The 12,978-nt window shown below is 41.0% G+C and overlaps 1 protein-coding gene across 4 annotated transcripts in view; it reads right to left on the reverse strand.

Moving 5' to 3' along the window:
* The window catches only part of LOC139756078 (uncharacterized), a 226,996-nt gene extending 214,337 nt beyond the window's left edge, over positions 1-12,659 (reverse strand). For 2 of the 4 annotated variants that reach the window (XM_071675115.1, XM_071675108.1), the window contains exon 1: positions 10,661-12,651. In XM_071675115.1, the coding sequence (XP_071531216.1) occupies positions 10,661-11,521 (861 nt within the window). In that variant the 5' untranslated portion in view covers positions 11,522-12,651. Of the gene's footprint in view, positions 1-10,660 lie in introns of all 4 variants that reach the window. The other 2 variants (XM_071675125.1, XM_071675099.1) reach the window with 2 other exon arrangements.
* Between the last annotated feature and the right edge of the window lie 319 nt (positions 12,660-12,978).

The following is a 12,978-nucleotide window of genomic DNA, read 5'->3' on the forward strand; positions in this document are numbered from 1 at the left end:
AAAACATTTCACTTCCTCCAGTTTTCCTCCATTCAAACTTACCCCCCAATTGAATTGTGCCTCAACCCTACTGTACCTAAAAACCTTGCTCTTATTCACAGTTACTGTCAACTTTCTTCTTTCACACACTTTAACAAACTCAGTCACCAGCTTCTGCAGTTTCTCACCCGAATCAACCACCAGCACTGTATCATCAGCGAACAACAACTGACTCACTTCCTAAGCCCTCTCATCCACAACAGACTGCATACTTACCCCTCTCTGCAAAGCTCTTGCATTCACCTCCCTAACAACCCCATCCATGTATGTATGTATGTATATATATATATATGTGTGTATATATATATATATATATATATATATATATATATATATATATATATATATATATATATATATATATATATATTTACTTATCTATTTATTTTGCTTTGTCGCTGTCTCCCGCGTTAGCGAAGTAGCGCAAGGAAACAGACGAAAGAATGGCCCAACCCACCCACATACACATGTATATACATACACGTCCACCCACGCAAATATACATACTTATACATCTCAACGTATACATATATATACACACACACAGACGTATACATATATACACATGTACATAACTCTCTCTCTCTCTCTCTCTCTCTCTCTCTCTCTCTCTCTCTATATATATATATATATATATATATATATTTAATTACTTATTTATATTTATCTATTTTGCTTTGTCGCTGTCTCCCGCGTTTGCGAGGTAGCGCAAGGAAACAGACGAAAGAAATGGCCCAACCCACCCCCATACACATGTATATACATACACGTCCACACACGCAAATATACATACCTATACATCTCAATGTACACATATATATACACACACAGACACATACATATATACCCATGCACACAATTCACACTGTCTGCCTTTATTCATTCCCATCGCCACCTCGTCACACATGGAATACCATCCCCCTCCCCCCTCATGTGTGCGAGGTAGCGCTAGGAAAAGACAACAAAGGCCACATTCGTTCACACTCAGTCTCTAGCTGTCATGCAATAATGCCCGAAACCACAGCTCCCTTTCCACACCCAGGCCCCACACAACTTTCCATGGTTTACCCCAGACGCTTCACATGCCCTGATTCAATCCACTGACAGCACGTCAACCCCCGTATACAACATCGATCCAATTCACTCTATTCCTTGCCCGCCTTTCACCCTCCTGCATGTTCAGGCTCCGATCACTCAAAATCTTTTTCACTCCATCTTTCCACCTACAATTTGGTCTCCCACTTCTCCTCGTTCCCTCCACCTCCGACACATATCTTCTTGGTCAATTTTTCCTTACTCATTCTCTCCATGTGCCCAAACCATTTCAAAACACCCTCTTCTGCTCTCTCAACCACGCTCTTTTTATTTCCACACATCTCTCTTACCCTTACATTACTTACTCGATCAAACCACCTCACACCACATATTGTCCTCAAACATCTCATTCCCAGCACATCCACCCTCCTGCGCACAACTCTATCCATAGCCCACGCCTCGCAACCATACAACATTGTTGAAACCACTATTCCTTCAAACATACCCATTTTTGCTTTCCAAGATAATGTTCTCGACTTCCACACATTCTTCAAGGCTTCCAGGATTTTCGCCCCCTCCCCCACCCTATGATTCACTTCCGCTTCCATGGTTCCATCCGCTGCCAGATCCACTCCCAGATATCTAAAACACTTTACTTCCTCCAGTTTTTCTCCATTCAAACTTACCTCCCAATTGACTTGACCCTCAACCCTACTGTACCTAATAACCTTGCTCTTATTCACATTTACTCTTAACTTTCTTCTTTCACACACTTTACCAAACTCAGTCACCAGCTTCTGCAGTTTCTCACATGAATCAGCCACCAGCGCTGTATCATCAGCGAACAACAACTGACACACTTCCCAAGCTCTCTCATCCCCAACAGACTTCATACTTGCCCCTCTTTCCAAAACTCTTGCATTCACCTCCCTAACAACCCCATCCATAAACAAATTAAACAACCATGGAGACATCACACACCCCTGCCGCAAACCTACATTCACTGAGAACCAATCACTTTCCTCTCTTCCTACACGTACACATGCCTTACATCCTCGATAAAAACTTTTCACTGCTTCTAACAACTTGCCTCCCACACCATATATTCTTAATACCTTCCACAGAGCATCTCTATCAACTCTATCATATGCCTTCTCCAGATCCATAAATGCTACATACAAATCCATTTGCTTTTCAAAGTATTTCTCACATACATTCTTCAAAGCAAACACCTGATCCACACATCCTCTACCACTTCTGAAACCACACTGCTCTTCCCCAATCTGATGCTCTGTACATGCCTTCACCCTCTCAGTCAATACCCTCCCATATGATTTACCAGGAATACTTAACAAACTTATACCTCTGTAATTTGAGCACTCATTCTTATCCCCTTTGCCTTTGCATATATATATATATATATATATATATATATATATATATATATATATATTTTTTTTTTTTTTTTTTTTTTTTATACTTTGTCGCTGTCTCCCGCGTCTGCGAGGTAGCGCAAAGGAAACAGACGAAAGAAATGGCCCAACCCCCCCCCCCCCCATACACATGTACATACACACGTCCACACACGCAAATATACATACCTACACAGCCTTCCATGGTTTACCCCAGACGCTTCACATGCCTTGCTTCAATCCACTGACAGCACGTCAACCCCTGTATACCACATGACTCCAATTCACTCTATTTCTTGCCCTCCTTTCACCCTCCAGCATGTTCAGGCCCCGATCACACAAAATCTTTTTCACTCCATCTTTCCACCTCCAATTTGGTCTCCCTCTTCTCCTCGTTCCCTCCACCTCCGACACATATATCCTCTTGGTCAATCTCTCCTCACTCATTCTCTTCATGTGCCCAAACCATTTCAAAACACCCTCTTCTGCTCTCTCAACCACGCTCTTTTTATTTCCACACATCTCTCTTACCCTTACGTTACTTACTCGATCAAACCACCTCACACCACACATTGTCCTCAAACATCTCATTTCCAGCACATCCATCCTCCTGCGCACATCTCTATCCATAGCCCACGCCTCGCAACCATACAACATTGTTGGAACCACTATTCCCTCAAACATACCCATTTTTGCTTTCCGAGATAATGTTCTCGACTTCCACACATTTTTCAAGGCTCCCAAAATTTTCGCCCCCTCCCCCACCCTATGATCCACTTCCGCTTCCATGGTTCCATCCGCTGACAGATCCACTCCCAGATATCTAAAACACTTCACTTCCTCCAGTTTTTCTCCATTCAAATTCACCTCCCAATTGACTTGACCCTCACCCCTACTGTACCTAATAACCTTGCTCTTATTCACATTTACTCTCAACTTTCTTCTTCCACACACTTTACCAAACTCAGTCACCAGCTTCTGCAGTTTCTCACATGAATCAGCCACCAGCGCTGTATCATCAGCGAACAACAACTGACTCACTTCCCAAGCTCTCTCATCCCCAACAGACTTCATACTTGCCCCTCTTTCCAGGACTCTTGCATTTACCTCCCTTACAACCCCATCCATAAACAAATTAAACAACCATGGAGACATATATATATATATATATATATATATATATATATATATATATATATATATATATATATATATATATATATTGCACCTTTCTCTTGACCTCCTGTCTCTTTCTTTTATACATCTCCCACTCATTTGCATTTTTTCCCTGCAAAAATCGTCCAAATGCCTCTCTCTTCTCTCACTAATAATCTTACTTCTTCATCCCACCACTCACTACCCTTTCTAATCAACCCACCTCCCACACTTCTCATGCCACAAGCATCTTTTGCGCAAGCCATCACTGCTTCCCTAAATACATCCCATTCCTCCCCCACTCCCCTTACCTCCTTTGTTCTCACCTTTTTCCGTTCTGTACTCAGTCTCTCCTGGTACTTCCTCACACAAGTCTCCTTCCCAAGCTCACTTACCTCACCACCCTCTTCACCCACTTCTTCTTTCTGTAAACCCATACAAATCTTCACCTTCGCCTCCACAAGACAATGATCAGGCATCCCTCCAGTTGCATCTCTCAGTACATTAAAATCCAAAAGTCTCTCTTTCGCGCGCCTGTCAATTAACACGTAATCCAATAACGCTCTCTGGCCATCTCTACTTACATACGTATACTTATGTATATCTCGCTTTTTAAACCAGGTATTCCCATTCACCAGTCCTTTTTCAACACATAAATCTACAAGCTCTTCACCATTTCCATTTACAACACTGAACACCCCATGTATACCAATTATTCCCTCAACTGCCACATTACTCACCTTTGCATTGAAAAAGAGGGCAAATGAGAGTTGGGGTGAGAGAGTATCATTAAATTTTAGGGAGAATAAAAAGATGTTCTGGAAGGAGGTAAATAAAGAGCGCAAGACAAGGGAGCAAATGGGAACTTCAGTGAAGGGGGCTAATGGGGAGGTGATAACAAGTAGTGATGTGAGAAGGAGATGGAGTGAGTATTTTGAAGGTTTGTTGAATGTGTTTGATGATAGAGTGGCAGATATAGGGTGTTTTGGTCGAGGTTGTAAGCAAAGTGAGAGGGTTAGGGAAAATGATTTGGTAAACAGAGAAGAGGTAGTAAAAGCTTTGCGGAAGATGAAAGCCGGCAAGGCAGCAGGTTTGGATGGTATTGCAGTGGAATTTATTAAAAAAGGCAGTGACTGTATTGTTGACTGGTTGGTAAGGTTATTTAATGTATGTATGACTCATGGTGAGGTGCCTGAGGATTGGCGGAATGCTTGCATAGTGCCACTTTACAAAGGCAAAGGGGATAAGAGTGAGTGCTCAAATTACAGAGGTATAAGTTTGTTGAGTATTCCTGTTAAATTATATGGGAGGGTATTGATTGAGAGGGTGAAGGCATGTAGAGCATCAGATTGGGGAAGAGCAGTGTGGTTTCAGAAGTGGTAGAGGATGTGTGGATCAGGTGTTTGCTTTGAAGAATGTATGTGAGAAATACTTAGAAAAGCAAATGGATCTGTATGTAGCATTTATGGATCTGGAGAAGGCATATGATAGAGTTGATAGAGATGCTCTGTGGAAGGTACTAAGAATATATGGTGTGGGAGGCAAGTTGTTAGAAGCAGTGGAAAGTTTTTAACGAGGATGTAAGGCATTGGTACGTGTAGGAAAAGAGGAAAGTGATTGGTTCTCAGTGAATGAAGGTTTGCGGCAGGGGTGTGTGATGTCTCCATGGTTGTTTAATTTGTTTATGGATGGGGTTGTTGGGGAGGTGAATGCAAGAGTTATGGAAAGAGGGGCAAGTATGAAGTCTGTTGTGGATGAGAGAGCTTGGGAAGTGAGTCAGTTGTTGTTCGTTGATGATACAGTGCTGGTGGCTGATTCATGTGAGAAAATGCAGAAGCTGGTGACTGAGTTTGGTAAAGTGTGTGAAAGAGGAAAGTTAAGAGTAAATGTGAATAAGAGCAAGGTTATTAGGTACAGTAGGGTTGAGGGTCAAGTCAATTGGGAGGTAAGTTTGAATGGAGAAAAACTGGAGGAAGTGAAGTGTTTTAGATATCTGGGAGTGGATCTGGCAGCGGATGGAGCCATGGAAGCGGAAGTGAATCATAGGGTAGGGGAGGGGGGCGAAAATTCTGGGAGCGTTGAAGAGTGTGTGGAAGTCGAGAACATGATCTCGGAAAGCAAAAATGGGTATGTTTGAAGGAATAATGGTTCCAACAATGTTGTATGGTTGCGAGGCGTGGGCTATGGATAGGGTTGTGCGGAGGAGGGTGGATGTGCTGGAAATGAGATGTTTGAGGACAATATGTGGTGTGAGGTGGTTTGATCAAGTAAGTAATAATACGGTAAGAGAGATGTGTGGTAATAAAAAGAGTGTGGTTGAGAGAGCAGAAGAGGGTGTTTTGAAATGGTCTGGTCACATGGAGAGAATGAGTGAGGAAAGATTGACCAAGAGGATATATGTGTAAGAGGTGGAGGGAACGAGAAGTGGGAGACCAAATTGGAGGTGGAAAGATGGAGTGAAAAAGATTTTGAATGATCGGGGCCTGAACATGCAGGAGGGTGAAAGGCATGCAAGGAATAGAGCAAATTGGAACGATGTGGTATACCGGGGCCGACGTGCTGTCAATGGATTGAACCAGGGTATGTGAAGCGTCTGGGGTAAACCATGGAAAGTTATGTGGGGCCTGGATGTGGAAAGGGAGCTGTGGTTTCGGTGCATTATTACATGACAGCTAATGATTGAGTGTGAACGAATGGGGCCTTTGTTGTCTTTTCCTAGCAGTACCTCGCACTCATGAGGGGGGAGGGGATTGTTATTACATGTGTGGCGAGGTGGCGATGGGAATGAATAAAGGCAGACAGTATGAATTATGTACATGTGTATATATGCATATGTCTGTGTGTGTATACATATGTATACGTTGAGATGTATAGGTATGTATATTTGCGTGTGTGGACGTGTAAATATATACATGTGTATGTGGGCGGGTTGGGCCATTCTTTCGTCTGTTTCCTTGCGCTACCTTGCTAACGCGGGAGACAGCGACAAAGCATATATATATATATATATATATATATATATATATATATATATATATATATATATATATATATATATATATATCCTAGTCAAAGCGAGGTATACTTTCTATCGATCACCTCTCAGAGGAGGATGAACACCTAGGTTGACTGTGGACCAACTGCCGTAACTAGGATTCGAACATGTGCGCTCTTCCCCAGGCGGCCCATGAATACGTCACTAACAGTGAACTAAACACAGCTCTACCCAGGTTCCTCTAGTTACCCACTGTCTCTATATGGAACTTGCAATACAGTTTGTTTTCAGTCTTTTTCTCTAGACATGACTATCATCAAACACTTAGCCACCCTGTGAAACGAGCTATTATACCGATTGTAACTCCTTTGTGCATATACTTCGTCATGGAACACTTCTCTAACCACCATAAGGAACTTGCAATATAAATATGTTTTTCAATCCCTCCCACACGTCTCCACCCCGCCTCCCCCACTATGGAACTTACTAAGGAAAACACTTTCAGGCCCCCTTATAGAACTTACCCTACATTCCACCTATAGTACCCCGTATAGAACTTACCCTACATTCCACCTATAGTACCCCGTATAGAACTTACCCTACATTCCACCTATAGTACCCCGTATAGAACTTACCCTACATTCCACCTATAGTACCCCGTATAGAACTTACCCTACATTCCACCTACAGTACCCCTTATAGAACTTACCCTACATTCCACCTATAGTACCCCGTATAGAACTTACCCTACATTCCACCTATAGTACCCCGTATAGAACTTACCCTACATTCCACCTATAGTACCCCTTATAGAACTTACCCTACATTCCACCTATAGTACCCCGTATAGAACTTACCCTACATTCCACCTATAGTACCCCGTATAGAACTTACCCTACATTCCACCTATAGTACCCCGTATAGAACTTACCAAACAGCACAACTTTAACACTTGCCAAACAAACATCCTTCTCCAATTTGTATGAACGTGATGCCCCTAGTGAAGTGATCCTACACGTCTACATGATGATAACAGAGGCATCAGGTTAGGTTAGGTCAAGTTTAAACTATGGTCACGAACAGAAAGAAGTAAGAGCTTTAATCTGCTCTCACAGTTTAAATTACCCAAACTATGGTCACGAACAGAAAGAAGTAAGAGCTTTAATCTGCTCTCACAGTTTAAATTACCCAAACTATGGTCACGAACAGAAAGAAGTAAGAGCTTTGATCTGCTCTCACAGTTTAAATTACCCAAACTATGGTCACGAACAGAGAGAAGTAAGAGCTTTGATCTGCTCTTACAGTTTAAATTACCCAAACTATGGTCACGAACAGAGAGAAGTAAGAGCTTTGATCTGCTCTTACAGTTTAAATTACCCAAACTATGGTCACGAACAGAGAGAAGTAAGAGCTTTGATCTGCTCTTACAGTTTAAATTACCCAAAGAAAACCTTCCTATGTGATCATTTGGAATAATGATGACATCTTGAGTTCCTCCTGTCCCTTGTGCAGACAGTCATCACTGGTGTACTATACTAAACCCCACGCTAAATTGCAATGGAGGTTTCAGAGAAAATAAGAAAGTCAATTGATTCTGAAGTTGATACACATGGATGTTTACGTGACAGAAATACATAAATATACTTGATAAACACATGGGTTTCTTATGTAGTAGGAAGCTTTAAAAGATCAAATAAGAACCTACGCCAATTCTGAGTCACTATAGTACGAAACAAATCAAAACCTACACCAATCTTGAGTCACTATATTACGAAACAAATCAAAACCTACACCAATCTTGAGTCACTATAGTACGAAACAAATCAAAACCTACACCAATCTTGAGTCACTAATATATTACGAAACAAATCAAAACCTACACCAATCTTGAGTCACTAATATATTACGAAACAAATCAAAACCTACACCAATCTTGAGTCACTAATATATTACGAAACAAATCAAAACCTACACCAATCTTGAGTCACTATAGTACGAAACAAATCAAAACCTACACCAATCTTGAGTCACTAATATATTACGAAACAAATCAAAACCTACACCAATCTTGAGTCACTATAGTACGAAACAAATCAAAACCTACAACAATCTTGAGTCACTATAGTACGAAACAAATCAAAACCTACACCAATCTTGAGTCACTAATATATTACGAAACAAATCAAAACCTACACCAATCTTGAGTCACTAATATATTACGAAACAAATCAGAATCTACACCAATCTTGAGTCACTATATTACGAAACAAATCAAAACCTACACCAATCTTGAGTCACTATAGTACGAAACAAATCAAAACCTACACCAATCTTGAGTCACTATAGTACGAAACAAATCAAAACCTACACCAATCTTGAGTCACTATATTACGAAACAAATCAAAACCTACACCAATCTTGAGTCACTAATATATTACGAAACAAATCAGAATCTACACCAATCTTGAGTCACTATATTACGAAACAAATCAAAACCTACACCAATCTTGAGTCACTAATATATTACGAAACAAATCAGAATCTACACCAATCTTGAGTCACTATATTACGAAACAAATCAAAACCTACACCAATCTTGAGTCACTATAGTACGAAACAAATCAAAACCTACACCAATCTTGAGTCACTATAGTACGAAACAAATCAAAACCTACACCAATCTTGAGTCACTATATTACGAAACAAATCAAAACCTACACCAATCTTGAGTCACTAATATATTACGAAACAAATCAGAATCTACACCAATCTTGAGTCACTATATTACGAAACAAATCAAAACCTACACCAATCTTGAGTCACTATAGTACGAAACAAATCAAAACCTACACCAATCTTGAGTCACTATAGTACGAAACAAATCAAAACCTACACCAATCTTGAGTCACTATATTACGAAACAAATCAAAACCTACACCAATCTTGAGTCACTATATTACGAAACAAATCAGAATCCTACACCAATCTTGAGTCACTATATTACGAAACAAATCAAAACCTACACCAATCTTGAGTCACTATAGTACGAAACAAATCAAAACCTACACCAATCTTGAGTCACTATAGTACGAAACAAATCAAAACCTACACCAATCTTGAGTCACTATATTACGAAACAAATCAAAACCTACACCAATCTTGAGTCACTATAGTACGAAACAAATCAAAACCTACACCAATCTTGAGTCACTATATTACGAAACAAATCAAAACCTACACCAATCTTGAGTCACTATATTACGAAACAAATCAAAACCTACACCAATCTTGAGTCACTATAGTACGAAACAAATCAAAACCTACACCAATCTTGAGTCACTAATATATTACGAAACAAATCAGAATCTACACCAATCTTGAGTCACTATATTACGAAACAAATCAAAACCTACACCAATCTTGAGTCACTATAGTACGAAACAAATCAAAACCTACACCAATCTTGAGTCACTATAGTACGAAACAAATCAAAACCTACACCAATCTTGAGTCACTATATTACGAAACAAATCAAAACCTACACCAATCTTGAGTCACTATAGTACGAAACAAATCAAAACCTACACCAATCTTGAGTCACTATAGTACGAAACAAATCAAAACCTACACCAATCTTGAGTCACTATATTACGAAACAAATCAAAACCTACACCAATCTTGAGTCACTAATATATTACGAAACAAATCAGAATCTACACCAATCTTGAGTCACTATATTACGAAACAAATCAGAATCTACACCAATCTTGAGTCACTATATTACGAAACAAATCAAAACCTACACCAATCTTGAGTCACTAATATATTACGAAACAAATCAGAATCTACACCAATCTTGAGTCACTATATTACGAAACAAATCAAAACCTAAACCAATCTTGAGTCACTATAGTACGAAACAAATCAAAACCTACACCAATCTTGAGTCACTATATTACGAAACAAATCAAAACCTACACCAATCTTGAGTCACTATATTACGAAACAAATCAATAGTTCTGACCTTTTTTCTGTCCTTTGGCGGCGTAGAAGAGTCTGTGTTAGGTGAGGAGTTGGTGGTCTCGGGCGTGGGCGGAGTAATGTGGGCGTTCTGAGGAACATGGGCGGCGTTCTTCATTACCGTAGCGGCCAGGGTTATGGGTGTGATAAGACCCGGGACGGGAGTCACCAAGCCAGGTGGTGTTGGAAGGGGTTTCATCTTGGGAAGGATCCTGGGAAGTTCCTCCAAGGATTTGAACTTTTTGGCTGGAGGAGTGGAAGACTCTGTGGTCGTGGCTGTGGGCACTATGGGCGCTCCTATAGCTGTCGCACAGATCGTGGGAGTTGGAGTGTTCATGGGCGGCTGCTGCTGCACATTTGGAGAACAAAACTTTCGTTCCATGGCCTCCAGGATCTTGGACGTTTCTTTATGTCTCTCTGAGGAGTCTGAGAGCCCCTTGATCTGGAGGCTCTCGGCCGTCTTAAGGAAGGAGGAGAGATCATGTTGGTGGACGTTTATCTCTCCACGATACATGAAGGAGAGGAGTGCCTCCAGGTCACCAGCCCGAACGTCCCTCATGAAGATGATGGGGTGCTTGCATGGGTTGCCCAGGAAGAGTGCCTGGAAGTAGGGGCTGCACGCCGACAAGATCACTTTATGCGCTGCAAAAGTCCTTCCGTCACAGGCAAGTGTGACGTCGGTGAAGGCCTCCTGCTCGTACAGCTGGTCGAACACCGTCACTAGGTTGCTCTGGTGGTTGTTCCACTTGAGGAGGAAGCGCTCCGCCTCCATCCTGCCGCTGCCGACGCAACTCCTGTCACAAACAGAGAACATTAAAAACCCTGAACCTCGGCGCGCACCACTGATATGGTAAACACAAGACATTATAACCCGAATCCTTCCTCCTCAAGGCTGTCAACATAGTACAGAATCTGTTATTAAGAGTCACTTATCCCATGACCTCTTATATGAGGCTCCTTTATGTTGGTGTGTGTGTGTGTGTGATTACCTATTTGTACTGAATGGAGAGGAAGTTTTACACGCGTAGGACCCCATCCATCTCTTGAACATTCTTTACTGTCATACATCTTGTTAAATCCATGTATGCTGTCTTCATTAACTATGTCCTCAGTCATCATATTCCATTCGTCCACCACTCATACTATATAGGTTCTTTACATCTTTTTCATGTCATTGTTGTTCTACATTACTTAAATAACTCTTGCCTGTCTACGTCATCGATCTGTTTCCAAATCTTCAAGGATAGGATCAGATCGCCCAGTATTATTTTATTGTTCAAGGTGAACATGTTTAAAGCCTCTAGCCTTTCCCTGCAACTTAGCTCTCTTTTTCCTAACACCATCTTTGTTATCCTCCTCTGGACCTTCTCTATTAGCTCTTTGTGTTTCTTTTGATGCGGTGGCCATACTTGAGAAGCATTTCCTCGATCTGGCCTTCTGTGTAGGATATGAATTTTCTAAATAGGATATGAATAACTTATGAAGGATGTGAATAATTCTATGAAGGATGTTAGTAACTGTATATCTATTTTTCATGTTGGAGTCTCCAGTCACGGACCAAAGTCCACATCAAGGATGGGTCTTAATCGAGATATAGAAAGAGTGATAATAGAAAAGAAAGAGAAGAATAGGGAAAGTATTTAGGAATTTTGGAGGAAGTGAAAAACCTGTCTTTTCAAATGTGTTACGTCATAGTTACTGAGAAAGACATCAAAAGGTAGAGAGTTCCAAAGTTGCGACAAGAAAGAAGCAGTTAACAAAATGGACCACTCTTAAGTTGCCAACGGCCACACAATACTCATGCGACGCAGCAACAGAGGGAAAGTGAACCAACACGGTGGCGAAGGGCATGAGAGTCAAGTTTGGAAGTTAGCCTGGGATAGTTTGTAAGTTGGACCGCCTTGGACTCAACTGTGTCAAGTAGGGATGCAGAACTGGAACCACCCCAGCTGTCACAGCAGGACTCCATACAAAAGTGAATCAATCCCTTGTATAAACGGAGCAACTGTTCAGAAGAAAGAAGTTTCAAAATCAAAATAAGACACACAATTTCTTTGAGAAAGACTTAGCTATTCCTGCAATGTGGGGTTTTCAAGAAAGAGTGGATGTTACAACAATACCAAATCTGTTCACTGAGTCATGAGGTGGAATTAGAGAACTGTCAGAGAAACAAAAGTTGTGTGAAATTGGAGGCATTAAACTTAACAGGATATTGTGTACCCCATTGCGATATCCCGTCCAAGTCTGAGTTTACTGAGGAAGCTGTGTCAAGACGAGATGCAGATCGAGTTAGAGAAGACGGAGCAGAATTGAAGGATGTAG

This window comes from Panulirus ornatus, chromosome 2, assembly GCF_036320965.1.
Source record: "Panulirus ornatus isolate Po-2019 chromosome 2, ASM3632096v1, whole genome shotgun sequence".
Taxonomy (NCBI): domain Eukaryota; kingdom Metazoa; phylum Arthropoda; class Malacostraca; order Decapoda; family Palinuridae; genus Panulirus; species Panulirus ornatus.